This window comes from Dermacentor albipictus, unplaced genomic scaffold (genome assembly GCF_038994185.2).
Source record: "Dermacentor albipictus isolate Rhodes 1998 colony unplaced genomic scaffold, USDA_Dalb.pri_finalv2 scaffold_11, whole genome shotgun sequence".
Classification (NCBI taxonomy): Eukaryota; Metazoa; Arthropoda; class Arachnida; order Ixodida; family Ixodidae; genus Dermacentor; species Dermacentor albipictus.
Genome location: NW_027225565.1, coordinates 12,347,538 through 12,366,217, shown reverse-complemented (window position 1 = coordinate 12,366,217; position 18,680 = coordinate 12,347,538). Strand labels below are relative to the sequence as shown.

At 46.1% G+C, this 18,680-nt stretch overlaps 1 protein-coding gene across 2 annotated transcripts in view; it reads left to right on the top strand.

The window, feature by feature from the left end:
• LOC139051327 (uncharacterized) overlaps positions 1-18,222 on the top strand; it is a 43,352-nt gene extending 25,130 nt beyond the window's left edge. The window contains exons 1-4 of one of the 2 annotated variants that reach the window (XM_070528339.1): positions 6,726-6,870; positions 7,980-8,464; positions 10,934-11,176; positions 17,698-18,222. In XM_070528339.1, the coding sequence (XP_070384440.1) occupies positions 8,043-8,464; positions 10,934-11,176; positions 17,698-17,881 (849 nt within the window). In that variant the 5' untranslated portion in view covers positions 6,726-6,870; positions 7,980-8,042 and the 3' untranslated portion in view covers positions 17,882-18,222. Of the gene's footprint in view, positions 1-6,725; positions 6,871-7,979; positions 8,465-10,933; positions 11,177-17,697 lie in introns of those variants that run through there. The other variant, XM_070528338.1, reaches the window with a different exon arrangement.
• The last annotated feature ends 458 nt before the right edge of the window (positions 18,223-18,680 follow it).

The window sequence follows — 18,680 nt, the reverse complement described above, 5'->3', positions numbered from 1 at the left end:
TATTGGAGAACCAACCCACTGCGCTGGAATAATATTCTATTGCCACTTAGTAACGACGGTCACAATGGCTTTGTAGTCACTGTGATGTTCACTGGTCTGCATACTCGCAACTGCAAACACATGCTATGATTATGTCAAATCGATGCACGTACGCCACTGGCTGGTCGGTTGGGCCGGATCGGTTTGGCATCGCAAGCAATGTTCCTACAACACGAAACGGGCAAATCACTCCCTTTTCCGTCGCGAAACATACACATTGAAATCACCCACAACGACCACACAGATAGTGCCATCGCAATTGAGTAGCCATTTACCTTACGCAGCTATGAGCCATTCAATTTGCTTGCTTGCTTTTTAACCCGCAAAGAGCGGTCCTCTCAGCCACCCTAGAGAAACTGGACAAGCGCCCAATGTCAGAAAACAAGATCCTTGTAAACTGGCCTACGCGAACATCAACGCGATCTGCTATGAAGGCGCTGCTGCGATACTTGAAAAATACGGGACTTTCTGAGAAATTGTGACTGTACACTGTGGGACGTAGGACTGTACGGTGACGCTGCGTAAGACTAGGAACGCCTTTGTGGGCTGCGTGACAGTGCCCACAGAAACAGTTCGTGTGTACATGCGTGTGTGTATTTAGGTTTTTCTTTTCTTTTTTTATCCTTCTCTCTCTCACCTATTGCATCCCCTTGCCCCTCCCCCAGTACAGGATAGCCAACCGGAGATAATCTCGGGTTAACCTCCCTGTCTTTTCTTTGCCTTTCTCTCTCTCTCTCTCTTGCTTGCTAACGGGGGTATGCGCCATTGCCTACCGGGGTATGAGCAATTCATGATGACAGTTTTCGACATGCCATAGTGTGGTGTTGCGTGCGTCATGAGAAAGGATGTAAAAACCTTTCGCTTCACTTTGCTGTGTGCTTGTAGCCTCTGGCTCATGGGGCTATAAGCCACTAAATGTTTTGCTTACTTACGGGCGTATAAGCCATTGATAATGATAGTTTTTGTATGCAGACAAGAAAATTCTATGTCACACTGGTTACATACAGCTCCGCTGTACTAAAAGACAGTGTGAGACAAAAAAGAGGGTGAGTAGGAGCCGTACGAGCAGTACCCATGCTCTCTGCGGAGGGTGTGGGTTCGGGCAAAACAATCGGCAAGTTATTTTTAGGTGTTAGTTTTCCTTACCCCGTTTCTCAGTGTTGGGTCGTTGACCCCGTCCGCACAAGCGCGCCGAACCCAGAGATTGTGCAGTCTGCAGTTTCCAGGGGTGTGTGCCACTGGTTGTGGGCCGTCGTCGCCTCCCCGTGCTTGTGACGCCGTCATTTTCTCGTCAGCGTCGTCCCACCAAGTCGTCGCTAAGCTATCTCACGTAATCGTCGGAATCCAATTAATATACAGTTGATCTCACGCCGTCATCGTCACACCATCCTCGTCCTACAACGACGTCAAACAAGGCTCGTCACGCGGTCTTCTTCACCTGATCGTCATCACACAGATGTCGTGATGCCATCATCATCAAACACTCGTCGTCATCCTATTGTCACACCTCTTTTGTCGTTTCATCGACGTCATTCCTTCATCATTTCATCGCGATGACGCCGTCATCATTCGGTCGCGAACGTGCAAGCGCTATGCCATCGCCGTCATTTCGTCATTGACATACGTTCATTGTCATGCAGTCCTTGTCATATCGTCGTAGTGAAGACATCATGGCCCTTCCATTGCCGTCATTGTAGACTCTTCATCCGGTTCTCAACATACCGTGATCATCATGTTGTCCTCAAGGCAACATCGTCATACGGTCGGTTGTCATCCCATTATCACCATGCCATCGTCGTCGTACTGTCCTCATTAAACTATCTTCATTGATTCAGAATCGTTATGCCACGGTCATGCCGTCACTGTCATAGAGCCTTCGGCTGCGCAAAATTATGCTTAGAACTGCTTTGAGCGCTCGAGAATTAAATATGAGAGTAGTAGTTTTAACGAGAATGCTATGAAGCATGTCTTTTTTTTCACATTGAAACGTTATGAAACAAGCCAGACCTTCGAATTTCCAAGCGATTTAAGGATTACGAGAGAGGGAGCGAATACGCCTAGCCCATACGGCAGCCTACCGCTTGAATATTCGCACTACACACTCGAAGCATACTACGCGTTTTTTCATCGACTTTGCTTTTCCCTTAGCTTATCAATTTTACACTCCAAGTAAAGCAACAAATATTTCCCTTATGTTTTCTTGGTTTGATTATCTGTTGATTCCATATGGGGTAGGGCACTTTCAAAGTGCTAAAATAATGCACTTTGAGAAATCAAAGAGCAGGGGCGCTAGGAAGGAATTCGCTGAGTTCGGCCAAGCTTGTACTCTTCGTGAGCTCTGCAGACCCCGTCTCATGAATGAACTAGTCATATGGAGACATGACATTTAACCCCAGGGACCCGTCTAGTTTCATTGACTAACATGACTTGCACGTCACCTCATGGGCGGACGGCAAAGACAGACTCACGTGGTCAAATCGTGGGGAGCTTTCTTTCATTTGCTTATCGTTCTACAGAGTGCATAAGCCGTGAAAAAATTATTAACAAGAAGTATATTTTGTAAGTCCTGTTACAAGCTTTGTGAAAGTTTCGCAAACATATCTTAAAGAAAGGGAACCCAACGGACGCGATATCAGCTGAAGACATCCAACGCACTGACATCAAACGCGCGTTCTCCACCAAAAACGACATAGTGGACGTGAACGCAGCCGCAGAACATACCGAACTAGGATGCATGGCCATTGTCATCAAAGCAAGCCTTCCCGAAATTACAAGCTGCTCAATAAGCTGAACAAGCATCATTCAAGCTTAGGAGCCGTCGCTCTAGCTACGGCGGAGGGCTTCAGAACCAGCATATCACTAACCATTCCAACTGATTCACTAGACGCCTGCCGACATTTCCTGAACTACAGAATAGGCCACCGCGTAACACTCCACATAACACAGCCACAGCCAATCCAACACAAGATCCTGTGGTAGCGCGGATATGCAGGAATAGCGGGGAACGTAGAGACTGAGAGGGTGGCTCAACGGTATACAATTCGAGTGCCCGAAGAATCCAAACTCGAAAGTCCACCGTCTGTTTCAAGTGAATACTCGGATTTATTGGCACGCACTTGCAGGAGAACCAGGATACGATATCCTCCCCCACATCAATCACTCACGAGGTTGGAGGTCACTGATACGAGACAGCTCCAGACAGGAACCGTGCCCAACCTAAATCTATTCAGTAAAAGGTGTACCCCGCCAGATGCGCAGCTACATACCTGGAGGCCACAATTTATCAGAACACATGGGAATGCCTACATATGACAGCAGTCCCCAAAGTCATAAATCCAAGTGGAAAGCAATGGCAGGCACTGCTGGCCGGCGACCGCTGCTATATGATCAAATTGGTCTCGTGCAGCGAGCACGCGTGGAAGCTAAAAGCGCTGGAGCCCTGGACCTGGGTCCCACCCCTGCTAAACCCAGTTAAGAGCGTCAAAAAGACCCTGACATACTGTCACAAAAGACTCTGTAAATAGAAACCAATTAATGTTTTGGATGATGTTCAGGATGATGATCACAATGATGAAGCAGACGGCGCGCTGTCCTGCAGAACGACATGTGCGTAGTGCCCGCGTGGGCACTTCTTGCCTTCTGTACGGGCAATGATAAAAGTCAACAATACAAGAATGATACAATGATACAAGTCACTAGAAAGAGGTGATACGCCTTCGAAGATGCAGGCTGCAGGCGCTTCGCGGAGTTTGCAGATAGACAGGGAAGCATTCATGTTGACATCTTGCATTGCTTGACTGCCCTGACATTTTCACACCTTTTAAGGCGCTGTACCTCTGCTAACAGTATGTGGCATGCCTAAGCTTTAGCTCGAGAGCCTTCATCATTTCATTGGAAAAGCAATTATATTGAGGAGGGCTTACGGAGTTGCCATCTGTCGGAAGCGGCTTCCTTGCATAGTATGAGGGATCACGCGGTGCGCGTCTCATAGGTTTGGGTGACGGTGCTCAATAAGAGCACCACGCGGCAGCCTTCCTGGACATTTCTGTTAGTACTCTCAAAACAAGCGAACTTTCTAACCGTCAAAATAATAATCTTGGGAAAACTGAAGGCACAGAATTGTTTACAAACGCTATCTCTTTACCGAATACGTGCAGTGAAAGCCACTGCGCGTGGTCGCTGCGATGGAGTCTCCCGAACCGGCTTCCTGTGTGGGCTGTCTGTATAACCAAATGGCGCATAACAGAATGAAGCCTAAATGTAGCGATCGCATGGCTTCGCGGCGACCTACTGCGCATCTGCATGCATGTCCACGCACAATGTTTTGCTGTCGCTGCGAGTGCGTTGTCGCGCCGTGCCGTGAGCTTTAGGCCGGAGAATATGATCATTTGACAGTGCACGAACAGCCTTTGTTGCGTGGACGCTATCAGAGCTGTTAAAAATAATTTCGTTATAAAGACTGACTCCTACGGCGACTTTGATGCGCCGTCACGACGATTCGATCTTTTTTTTCCTAAATTCTTGGACGCTCCAATATTACTTCTCAAGTTGCGTCGCACTGTATATCTATGGGTATTCTCAGCGGGCGATATCCCGCTGCTTCTCTTTTGTAATCTAGTGCGTTAATTCATGACATAAACATGACCATATACCATGCCAATTTTTAATATGCTTCTTACCGTTCCCTTTCCATTCCAGTGAACTTGCCAATATCTAGCATCAACAAGTTAATAGACCAAATCGTCGCGGCATTAGCCGAACAGCGCGCGCGGGCGAGCGTCTCAGTGCGCGCTTTCTGCTACTCATCGAACATCACAGTCCGGGCGCCGCAGCAGAAATCTTCCTCGCGTCTGTGCTTGCTGCATACCCGAGTTGTAGCCGATGGCTGTTTGCCGGTTCTACGTTTCGCGGGCCAAGGTTCACGCAACTTCTTGTCCTGCGGCTACGTGTGACTAAGGCTGACACCGGGCTCCATTGCGTATGTCCGGCACTGCGGTACGGAGCAGTAGCCTACTAAGCTACACTCCTCATAAGGCAGCCACTTTCTATTACAGTGATTTCAAATGTTGTCAAGCAGACAACCAAGGGGGGAAAGCCTAACCATTTAATCAGAACCACAGCGCAGGTGGGACTTTAAACTTTCGTTTTCAGCTCGCTTAGGCGCTTCCGAATACTTCCGAAGCAGCCGACGTGGCCGCGGTGTCCAAGTGCTGCCTCATGCCACGTCATGCTAACGGTGGCGACAGATTTTCCAGTGGTGGGGCTCGCCCCCAATAGACACTTCCAGGCACATTTCCGCCGCCACCGTCGCCATGATATTCCGTATAAAGTCCAAATTCCGTAACGGCGTGGCCGCGAGCTGCATGCTATGCACGAGTGAGAGCATGCGAGGATGAGCCGAAGATGGTGGCTGGATCTCGCTCGCTCAAGGGTGGAAGGCGGGGAGCAAGTCTTCCATCGTGCGCAAGGCCCCGGGAGAGGGGAGGAAGGAGGACGTTCTCCTCTGGCGGCGTATGCGTATGGCACGGCTTAGCGCGGTCGCGCCGGCCCTATCGCGAAGGCGACAGGCCGTCGGTACATAGTCGTAGGTGTGCCGTTGGTTGATAGTTTCATGCGCGGTGCTTTCACTCCTTAGTACGCGTTGAAGTGAGGGACAGCACTAAAGTCAATTCGCTCGCTGCATATGCCGCTCTTCGTGACGCCAACATTTTGACAGCGAGTGTCCGCGGTCATCGAGTGAGACGTGTTGATGTTTCCATGCGCACGCATAAAACCATGCTTGTTACCTTAGTTAATACGCGAATGTTCACAAGTTTACGGCCGATGCTTCGCCTCGTGCGAAACTGCCACATTTCATTTTACTAGGCAACCACAACAGTCATATCGATGCGCTTTGTTGCATTTCAAAGAAAAATGTAATAAAAAGTGCAGCAAATACATCTCTTACTTACTCCATCAGTGTTCGTATCATAATGTTCGATATCTTCAAAATACATGAAACCCAAGCGCCATGTTTACAATTCTGTAATTCAGCAAAGAAAAACAATATTACCAATCACTAAACCACACCTAATAATACGCCTAGAGCAGACAAACGTGATCTATGACACACCTTTCTGAAACACACCACTATTCTTTATTATGACTTTCGCAAGACACTTGTAAACATAGAAACAATTTCACGTAGGCTATGATTTCATATATCTCGTTTGCCCACTTTATGTGCTCTAAGAGATGCACTTCATAGATATGCGTTGTCTGTTTTTGCTGGAGAATTATGGATGTGTAAACTTCGCGTCTGTATATTGTTTCGACTTAGCCGTTCTCATCATCAGCACTCTTTATAAATGACATAAGCTCTAACCTTGATCAAAATATCCCAGTTGATGCCCTCTTTTTAGATTTCGAAAAGGCTTTTGACAAAGTTCCGCATCAACGACTTCTCCTAAAACTCTCTCGATTGCACCTTAATCCCCTTGTCTTGAACTGGATCCGAAATTTCTTAACTAACAGACAACAGTTTGTGCATGCTAACAACCACTCCTCCTCTAAGAGCCCTGTTCTCTCCGGTGTACCCCAGGGCACAGTTCTCGGGCCACTCCTATTCCTTATATATATTAATGATTTACCGGCTAATCTTTCATCTAACATTCGCCTTTTTGCTGACGATTGTGTCATTTATCGCTCAATCCTAGCTGATACCGACAACCACGCATTGCAAGATGATCTAGACAAAGTTACCTCTTGGTGCAGCATGTGGCTAATGTCACTGAACACTACAAAGACTGTACTACTACCTTTTCATCGACGGAAGCTTCATCATACTCCTAAGTACGTTCTTTGCAACTCGGAAATCTCATCAGTGGAGTCATGCAAGTACCTTGGCCTCACTCTCTCGAATAACCTTTCTTGGTCCTCTCATATTACGAACATCACCAACGAAGCCAATCGCACACTTGGTTACTTCCGCCGCAACTTGCGCTTCGTACCACCATCCTTAAAGATACTAACTTATCTAACTTTTGTCAGACCTAAGCTAGAATACGCATGCTCTGTTTGGGACCCACACCAAACCACCCTTTCTAACACTCTAGAAGCAGTTCAGAATCGTGCTGCTCGCTTTATTTATTCTGATTATTCCTACCATACTAGTGTGTCTCAGCTAAAAATAAAAGCAGGAATTTCCAATCTAGATATAAGGCGTCATGTCTTCAGACTGTGTCTTTATCACAAATTTTATCATTCTGCTCCTAGTCCTTCAGCCATCATTCCAGCACACCGTCAATCTTGCCGATTATGTCATGAAAAATCTGTGTATCCTCCGCCTGCCCGGACCACTGCGCACCTACATTCTTTCTTTGTGAAGACTGCCCGGGACTGGAATGACCTTCCCGCCGACGCCATGCACCACTACAATCCACATCATTTCAAGGCTGCCATTGAGTCTATATTCCACTGAAGTGGTTACCCATCCCTCATGTAATACCCCACGTTGGGGCCTTTGAGGTAATAATAAATAAATAAATAAATCATTCATATTTAGAAATATGCACAGCAATAATTTGATATTGTGCTTACCGAGCTAGATAGCTTGTAACTTTATCTACTAAATGCAACAATTTTTTCCCAAATCTGTACAGCGGTTGTCTCATAAAAGTATTTCAGCGTTTTACATGTCTTTCAATACGGAAATCCAATAGTCTTTTTTTACTGGCTGCCGCTTTTGACACACTCTTAATTCAGCTGATTTCAGTTACAGCTGCAGCTCGCGAGTGGGCCAAAAAAAGAGCCTATCAGCAAAGTTCCATGACTCGCTATACACAAAGTTTAGAAATGGAAGAGAAGAAAAAGAAGAACGACACGGAGGCGACTCTCTCGCGCGCTGGCACGCGAGGTCCACGCGACAAAAGAGAATCTCTCTCGCGCTTTCGGACACGCAGCTAATCGTGGTGGACGCACTTAGAACCATCACGGAAAGGAACTGCATCGTCCTACTACCAATCATGGGGATGGGTGTACCTAGCGGCATCGAAATTCACCGTCTCCTCCAAGGCTGCCTGTCAACCATCTCGGAAGAGACGCCATCCCGCAAGACGCCTTCCTCGTTTGCACTCGCCGCACTTCCAGATGCGGCCAAGGATGACGTGTCCTACGCGTTCAGCAACTTGGCCATCGAGGACGTCCTCCCAGGCAATCGGGACCTCGTGCTCAAGCCGTGGTCCAAGGTCGATGAACGCACTTGCGGCAGCCTCACAGGACAACCCAGGAGGCTGTTCCCGAGGGCCCAGTGGTACCCGCTCGTTGATATGGGTGTCAAGGACACCGTGGCTCAGTGTTACACCATGCAAGTACCGTGGACCGTGCAAGGAGCCTGGCACCAGACGGTGGTAGCCTCGAGGTTCACCATGCGCCTACTAATACAGAGGTAACGTTCAATTCGGTGTTTTCTACATCATATATCAGGACCACTGCGAACATCCTCAGTGGAGAGACAAATTTCATTTTATTTCTGTACTGTTGTAAAAACCCCATTGAGGGGTTGTTTTGCCTCGCAAAGAAAAGAAAAACAGCGTGCAACTTCTTCAGTACAGTAAAGAGCGCTTGCACCAGCCGTGGTTGCTTAGTCGCTTTGGCGTGGTGCTTCTAAGCACGATCTAGTGCAATCAAATCCCAGACGCAGTGGCCGAATTTCAATGGGGGCGATATGCAAAAACGCCCTTGTACCGTGCATTGGGTGCTCGGCAAAGATCTCCAGGTGGTTGAAATTAATCCATAGACTGAAGAATTAATCTGTAGATCTGTACTTTTTTGCAATGCGGCGTCCCTTATAATCGGATCAGAATTATGGCACGCAAATCCGCGAAATTTCATTTTATCCTCAATGCTTTGCCGCTGCTAAAGCATCACATGCTTCGGAAACTTCACGGCGAAGCGTAACTGCTTCATGTTACCTTGCTTTATATATTTCGAGGGGTCTACGCTATTGTCCCTGCTGAAATTCTCCATTCCGTAAGAGAGGAGATCCAATCAAACTTCATTGGAACGGACAATTTGTTTTGCTTTGCATGCAATATACAGAATGTATTTTTTGTTGCATTTTAACGAAAAAGGTCAGAATCTCCGCACTCTCTGAGGCTGATTTGTCCATTACGTAGTCAATGTTAAATTCAGGAAAATCAATTACAACTCTAACACCAAAAAAAAAATATCGCAGTTCGTTAAAGTTACGCAAACGTTGATAAACGTAAAGAGGATAAACATCATATTTTATAAACTGTTATGTAAAACACCGCTAATTTGTAAGCTGTGCTAACGCAAAACAATCGTAAATACTGGAACAACTTAAGATAAGCTATAAATTCACAGGGCACATTTATCTGTTTCAGGTACCCGTGCTAACAGGAACAGCATACAAAAAAGGGGAAATCTTTTTGCTGCAGAGTCAAAAATTCGTAAACTGTGTGCTAAACATTTTTATGAACGCATTCGACTAGTTTTTAAACTCGTTTACGCTTCAAATGAACATGTGGGCTCACTCAGTCGGTCGTATTCCGCTATATTCCGTAAATACAACGAATTTCATCGCTTAATCCTTACTACCCAAGGCCGAGCAAGGAGTTACGTTTGTGGGCATCGAATGGACTTGTGTGAGTTCGGCAATGTCGCGCATTGGCACTAGCCTGGCGTAAGGAAGATAAAGCCCGCCGAAAGGGCAATTATAGCTTTACAAAAAGCCTGGAGAAGGAGAGAACACGATATGTTCCAAAAAGGACCCGTCCGCAAATTTGAGGATTTGTATCATCTACGCGTGAATATAGTGTCTATCACTTTTATTTGTCCACCCGTTCCTTCTTAGGTTTGGTTTCCCAGCTGATTACAACTCCCTTCACAGCTAGCCGGTATGACTTCCTTTGATATTGCTTCAGGAAGGGTTCCAGCCTATGTAACAAGAAGTTAGCACGGATGCATATAATAATAATAATAATAATAATAATAATAATAATAATAATAATAATAATAATAATAATAATAATAATAATAATAATAATAATAATAATAGCTACGAGAACAACATACACAACAACATATTTGGGTACGTGCTAAATAGAAGCTCCTGTTTATATACAATGCCGCTGTCTGCTACAATACAAATTGCATAAGAATAAAAAGGCAAATAAATAATTAAGAAACGTGCTTTGAGACACTTTTTTGTCACAAAGGGCAGCTTTTGCGACATCAGACTAAGTCACATAGACAAAATCGGGGTATCAAAGGATGAAGTTCAGGCTTTTGCCCCTTTATGAAAAAAATGTCAAAATTGAACACACAACAAAAGTGCTTGAAACTACGGCAGGAAAAACTGACAGTAATGTGAGTGGTGCATAATGTAGTGATCGCAGTGCACCTGGGAAGTATTGTGTTAGGAAGCTTTCTTATTTTTTGTACATTTCTTTATTGGTTATATTGAAGTCGTGTCTGAATAAATAAAATCGAATAGAGAAATGCTGACCTTCAGTACCGCTCCTTAAGCACTTCACGGTCTCGACTTAACATCAACTTTTAAATACAAGGGAAAATAGAAACTCTTGGAACACGCAGAACAATTTTTTGGCAATCAATGAAACATTTTCATTATGGTTAGGGTGAGTTAGGATAAATTATGGTATATATTAATAGATGGCAGTTGGATTTCCAGAACAAACATTACTACATGTATTCAGCACAATTTCTTCTGCTTCCAGTAAGGGTGATGACATCGTTAGTATTTTGATTCAGAAGGCGCTCTTTACAGAGAATAAAGCAGGACACGCAGCTGCAGCGTTCGTCGAAGACTTGCTTGACGAACATGAAGTTCAACAGCAGTGTTCACTGTCGTTATGTATTGCCAACGCAGTACCCAAGATCCGAGTACGCGGGGAGCGGAAGCGGGCGCGACCATGAGTGGCCAGTTCGTCGAGTGCGACCACGTGACTTCTGCCGAGTACCGCCTCGACGTCTGGGGTTGCAGGCTACGCATCCACCCACGTGACACGCTGTCGTGGGCGTTGACGAAGCTGAACGCCATCAAGGCTGAGAGCAACGGCGACACGTACGGCGTGGCTGGACCGAGCAGCTGCATTTGGAGGCTACACGCGAGGTAAGCCAAACACAAGTCCAGCTGAAACAATGCGGTCATTGTTCGGCCTCTTTTATTACTATTCCAGTTAGGCCATCTTGTCTCGTAAGAGCCACCGTGATTGTAAGTCACATATATGCTTGTGCAAGCCAAGGTGTCACGATCAACTACTACCTAGGCCGGTTTGAGGTAATCATGCAGCGCAATCATTCAACGTTAAATATACATTCACGAAGGGATTGTAGCAGTTTCGTCAAATACCGATGTAGGAGCTTGTAGAGGGGCATGTAGCCTGTTCGTTAGTACGCAGTTCTGCGCAATTCGGCCTTACCGCCAAAGCTGTTAGGAGATAGAATGACAATGTATAAATATACGAAATGGGAAGAGCTAATTTCTCGTTCGCATAATCAGCCTTTTCTTTGTCTCACATAAAACTTGATATCTTAGAAAAATAACATACAAGAAAAAAAGAAAGCTGCACCAAGTATACAAATTTGTAGCTGAGTAATACATAAAAGATATATTTCTAAAATCTGCATATATTGAGTCATAAAGCGGACAGCACCACTGGTAACATTTCATGAATTGGAAGACGAAAAGGAAAGTAAGAGGCTGCGGGCTTCTTTACGGTTTCACTTCTCTTGGACACCTGACGCATATACACCTACCATGAAAGAGACACAATGTAACAGGAGTAATAGATGCGAGAAATTTCTTATACGAAATGACGTGTTATAGATAAAAGCATACAGGACGAGAAATAGAAGTACTATACACTCGGCGTAATTGCTTAGCGGCTACGGGGCTGGGCTCCTAAGAATGAGGTTGTGCGATCGAATCCCGACCGCGGCGGACGCATTTCGACAGGGGCGAAAACACCCGTGTACTTAGATTTAGGTGCACGTTAAAGAAACCCACGCGGTCCAAATTTCCGGAGTGCTCCACTAGGGCGTGCCTCATGATAAGATCGTTCTTTTGGCACGTAGCACCCCATAATTTATTTTTATTTTAGAAGTACCATTAGCATAAAACTGATAAGTTAATATTTCGAGCGCGCCACCTTAAAAATGCAGCGATGGAGAAAGTCCTGCAGCGTGTTGTCTGTCCGCCGTGTATATAATATGCGAAAGCCCAAAGTCGCTGTAGCCAATTTTCCCTCGCAATCTGTTGTGTTCCGTGCGACCAGTCGCTAGACCATGTGGTGCTCAAGCATGACATTACAGAAAAAGTACCGCCTTGTGGAAGCTACGAGCCACTGTCATTGGGTCCTCGAAGGAGCGAAAGAACGGCAAAGTTGTTACCCACCCGACTGTACAACGAAGCGATAAAGGAAACCCATGCGTGTTTGTCAGCCTAGGTGATGTGCCTTGGCTGACATCGGGTTCCCGATGCCAACAGCCACATGCGCAGCGTATCCTGTGGGCGCACTGAAGACAGTAGAATGTGGAAGAAAATGCGCCACCCAGGAGAACGCGACAAAAAAGGTCATTTCGTTCTCTTAGGAGGCATACTGCTATTGCGCAACTGATTTTCCCTTTCATTAGTCTTGAGAAAAATCCAGAAACCCCGCTGAGTAGCCAGTTTCTCGTGCAGATATATACGTCTGGATGCCGATGGAAAACTGAGCCCTGACTTGCACTCCGCACCGCCCGAAGCGTCGAGGTGGTTTGGAAACTAAAGTATTCAGACCACATGACCCTGTATGTACCATTTAAATCCCTGCCGTAACGACGTTTCAACTTGGCTACTCTGATTCTAAATGAGTAGCACCAGGCTATCATAGCGGTGATGGCAACGATTGGCTGGTAATTATCTGTTTTTTTATGCGAAGCATATTACGAGAGCTCAACCCAGCTCCTCAGGCGCGGCGGTGTCGCCTTGAATACCACGTGACACCGTGACGTCACGACAGAGGAGAAGTGGCTTTGGCTCAACTCTTGCAAGATGGGCTGGGTGGGAATCGAGCCAGGGTCTCCGGAGTGTGAGACGAAGACGCTACCACTGAGCCACGAGTACGATGCTTCAAAGCGGTACAAAAGCGCCTCTAGTGAATGCGGTGTTGCCTTAGAAACGAGCTGTTTCTAAGGCTCAGGCGTGCGTCGCTTGCTCAGGCGCACATTTCGTTGCCGCGCCGAACGCTGCGTTGCTCGACGCTCACCGCGTCCAATGCGGGGCGTCCAAGGCGAAGCAGAGTAACGCATGAGTTGTTTCTTCGTCTAGCCCAACCAAATATAGCCAAGCAACAGCAGTTCACCAAGCTAAACAGTGGTTCAACAACTAAAATAAAGGCTAGTATGCTTCGCATCCTGGGCTTAACCTTACCTATGCCACAGCCATTTTTTTCTGTTTTGTTTTTTTTTGTATTAAATCCCGCAAGTAGCCGCTAATCCCAAACGAAGGCCTGCGATATTTCAATTGTGCCCGGGTGATACCTAAACTCTAAGATGTCGCCAATAGTTCAGGAGAGTTTCTCAGTGATTTCAGGTCTGCGCCATTTCAGCGAGCGAGAAGCGTTTTTGTCGGTTTCGGTGTCGAAACGGCGTATTATTTTTATACAAACAGGCCTAATTGTATTTCAAATGAAATATTTTGAACGAAGGTTGCTCTTAACCGCGCTTTTTTAAACAAGGTTATTTTTACAGTTCGAGGTTTTCATGCGGTTGTTCTTCAAATGAAGCAGCAAATTAATAAGTAGTTGAGGTAGAATAACGTACGCTTCGTCTAAGAGGCAGTCAAGTCCGATGAATCGTATTGTGAAAGCAATGCCTAGCATTATTTTTTTTATTTTACATTTTGCTTGCCTTCGCTTCATTTTGCCCTGACCTACCCAAAGATCCGGAGGCGCAATAACTAAATATATTCCAAATTATTCTATTCCGTTTCTGCATTCAGGCCCCCACGATTGGTCAAAATTTTTTCGGGCCACCCCCACTTTGTTCATCTGCCACGTGACGTCAGGAAAACTCTTCTATTCAAATGACGTATTATGATTGATTAGACCGAACAAAAGAAAAATACCCATTTCAGATTCTGCGCCTGTTTCACCATCAGCCGCTATTAGTCAAATGTGTTTGGGCTGTGCCCTTTTCGTCTGCTGGTCCCGCAATGTCACAAAACCACAAAAATTCGTTACTGCAAAGTGACGTAACAAAATTAAATCTTTTCCGGAACAGCTGGAGACTCCCCCATTTCGAAATGAATAGATGATGGCTGCCTGCCGATCGCTCCGGCACTGGATGCGCGGAGCTGCAGTGGAGAACGGATTTACAAGTGCATAATAAGATATCTTGAGTGGCAGATGATGTTGTCGAGCCCTTTCGGCACCCACACCCGTGACCAAAATTATACGAAAAAGGGATTGCCGATAAAACTCATTTTATCCTGTGTCTGTGAATGCAGAATAAAATTAAAGACTGCAGTCCGAGGCATTACGAGTTTTTTAGCGCACTGATTAGTTTCCGTTTACGCGCTGTAATTACGAAGAAATTCCGTTTTTTTGGCGACCCCCTGATCCGCATACTTTTGTTCACGGGTACGCGACATTGCTCTACCACCTTTGTTACCCTGAGGGTTCGTTTAAGCGGCATTTTCACCCTTCCGTAGCACGTCCCCGCATTCTACTACCAGAAAGCGAAAGCTAAGCAAAAGGAAGCGAGCCAATCGCCGACGCCGGCACCGCCATCCTCGTCCGGTTGCATACTTTCACGTTGGTAGCTCGGCCCCACTGAAATGCTCGGCTCATCTACGTATACTCCTCGCCTCTGGTCCGCTAATTAGACAAGAAAAACGTGTCGTGGTAGGCAATGCTATTCGCTTCAGAAGCAAACAAATGTGACCTCGTATAACTACGATAGCTTTCCATTGGCCTCCGTAACCAACGCCACGGCTCACCGAACAATGCTTGCGTCGACGGATACGTAAATATGACATCACGAGATTGGAATAAAAACAGATTGGAATATCTTTATATTGTACGTCCCCTGTTTGCTATTTCACTTCTCTGCCACAATTATAGAGGCCTGTATAAGCAGCATTCGAGCAACCTGGGTTGCTTGCTCTCAATGGCCGGGCCAAATTCTGCGTTTTAGGTGCATTGCGCATGAACTGGCAAAGTAGTTTTCTTTCTCTTTATTTTTTTATATACGTAGCACAAAGACGCATGTATGTACTTAGGTATGTTGTCGAAGGAGTACACTCTTACTATGAACGCGAATACTTCTTAAATGTGCAACAGATTGCTACGTTTTTGTCAAAGCAATATTTATAACAATATTTCAACAGTAACACCGTAAAAAATAATCGAGACTAAGGTTTGAGTTTCCCTATAATATTCTAACTGACATAAAGAGAAAGAAATGGAGCTGGGCAGGTCATGTAATGCGCCGGTTGGATAACTGCTGTACCATTAGGGTTACACAATGGCTAGCAAGAGAAAGTGCAGGCGGTCGAGGACGGCAGAAGACTAGGTGGAGCGATGGATGCATGGATGGATGAAAAACTTTATTGGGGTCCTTTAGGGCGTGCACTAGCGCGCAGCGGGCCGCTCCCACGTCGGGACAGAGAGGCCGAGTCTCACCGCCACGTCGCGGGCCCGTAGGACAGCCCATAACTGTTCTTTGAGGTTGGGACTGTGTAGGACCGCATCCCAACGTGAAGAAGTGTTGTTTTCATCACCGCGTAACGCGGGACATTGCCAGAGCATGCGAGGTAAATTCGCTAAGTCATTGCATAGTGCACATGCATTTGTTGTCTGAATTTCGGGGTACACCTTGTGAAGAAGTAGGGGGTTTGGGTAAGCCCCCGTCTGTAGAAGCCTTAGTGTCATAGCCAGAGGTCTATTAAGTTTGTAGTGTGGGAGGGGGTAGATCCTCCGAGCCAAGTAAATAGGTGAAGTGATGAAATGAGGGAATTCGCGGGTGCTAGTTGGAATCGGTTGGAGATCACAGGGAGAGGCCATCCTCCTGCAGTTGACAAAAAAAGGATGATGATGATGATGATGATGACGATGATCACGACGACGACAACGACGACGACGACGACGACGACGATGATGATGATGATGATGATGATTTACCGACTATATCGACACCTGCCCTAGTTTTAATGCAGTGCCAGTTTTTGCCTCGAAAATCGAGCGAAACGTTTCGTCATTTCCGTATGCTTCCAAAGCTGGATCTTTAACCCCTGTGTGAACAAAATTCCAGCTTTCCACAGCCTAATCATTGCATTTCTCTCGTGTGGCTTGTTTTCTAGAACGTCTCTGTCACTTGCCTTTTCCAGTATTTGCCCTGTACTTCAGGCATTCGTGAGAAACCCGCTCATTCTGAAGAAAATGCGCAAGCTTCGCCCAGCGGCCGTTTGGGACGCTGGCGGCTACGTGTCCATATGAGCTGCCAATAAAAGAAAGCTTCACAATTCAAGATAAATTTGTCCAGGTTCTCGGATCGAAGCAGGTACCAACGCCTTTCTGGGATGGTCTTTCGCCCATCTGAGATAACCAGGAGGCTAGCTTAAATGCACGCAGCATGAAGGCTAATCAATCGACAAATCAAAACACATGGATTTGGGTTGGTGGCAATTCTCCCTTTCATGAACCTTCCTCCACCTTGCACGCTTCAGTAGAACTGATTTCCGATGTTCAGTGACTACGTGCTTGGAGATGTCGATTAATTCACCTTCCTGCTGCGATCTGTTAACTTCCTCGTTAACTCAGACGGTAGAAATACCGCCAATAAAAGGCGTAGGTCACGAGGTCAATCTCTCCGGACTAGGTCGAATTTTTTTCATAAGCTGAGAAGTTTTGTTTCTGAAGAACGGTGAGGGGTCTCCTTTAAAGCGTCATGCTACAGTTGAACTTAAAAGAAACAGTGAAAACGAGATTTCAAAAAGTGAATTTTTATTTACCTACCACTTTTTAAAATTCTGAGAAAAATGTGAAATTTCAGGTGGATGACAATTTTCTCTTTCATGAGCCTTCCTCTACCTTGCGTGCTTCCGACAACTGAGTTTCCATGTCCGCAAAGCTCTACAACGCCGATTTCACTTCCACTGCAAATACGTAATACATATCGCAGAAAGCATTAGACATAGCGTTCGATTTCACCGTTTACGGTTAGGGGCAGAGTGGTTGAAGTAATTCGAATATTATACGTACTCATCCATGTTCGCGTATGCTGCTGTTGTGTATTGCAAGCCCCGTCTCTTCAGCACATAACAGCTTCATCAGCACATAACTGCTCCTATGGCAGAGCTCCTTCATATAGTGAACCTTCTTTCCTAGATGTGTAAAATATAAATCTGTCCTTTACTCGTTCTGAAGACATTCAACGGATGGTAGCTGCTTTGAACTATATTGGATTAGCTGCGCAGAAGACATCATTAGCAGCTTCACACAAGCTCAAACCATCAAAATGTTGTTTAACTCGATAGAGTATTCGTTCACCTGCTGTGACAATTCTTTAACTTTTTCATTTGCTAAGAGGACATTGACTCTCCTCGTGGCTGAGTCACACACAATTGCATCTTTTCCCTTCTTCTATCAGGTTCGCCGCGAACAGAGTAGACGGCAGTGCGACAATCCCGACAGGAGTCGCCCGTCGTATCGTGGATCGCCGCACTTGTGGCTACCGTCTGCTCGGTTGCACCTCGTCACAGCTGCAGCGGCACAACAACCCCAAGCTCAGCAGGCGGCAATCAAGCCTCCTCAGCTGTGCTGATCCAAGCTGAGTCGCTGGCCGTGCGTTCTCTGCTGACCACGTGACCAGCGACATCAAAGTGCACTGCGTTCGCTGGCACGATGGCTACAATAGACGTATGCGGGCGCACTGCCGGCTGCACTGCGTTCACGGGATGGCCACCTTGCGCAAGGCTTGGCGACGACGTACTCGGCAACCGCTGCGAGCTAGTCGCCGTGTCACTATCCCGCGACGATTGTGCAACGAAACTGTGGCGCCGCTTGCCGGGAGTGGGTGCACTTTTCTTTCGTAACATTTTATATTTTTTTCGGTGTATTTGTGTGAAAGTAGTATCGTGATATGAGCTTAAAATACAGTTTTTTGCGATCGAAATGCGTAGCTATCTTCATTCCTTGAGCATGCTATATGTGGGCGATGGTAATAGGCGAAATTGTAGGAGCCCGGCACTCTATTTCTCACTATGCTTCTACTTTTTTTTCCCCATAATTATGCCGTTCAAAAAACTAGGACGTTATCTCGAGAAGCCTGCTTCGTTACATGGTGGCCAGAGCAGACAAGTGGTTCTGTTCGTGTGCTCAGCTATAATATCCTGCAATGTAATCTAATCCACGGAAGCAAAGGGCTCGCTGGAATTGCACGCCGCGTTGCTCCAAACGAGTTCCTTCTAAAGGCGCCAGGATTCAGCCTTCCTTTTTAAGGATTCCTTGGAGGATACGAACGCATACTCTCATGCATACAGAGAAATGTGTTCGTGTCGCTCACACTTAAGAGGGACTTGCAGACGGCAACTCCTCACGGGGTAGTGATTATGAAGATGAAGTAGAACAACA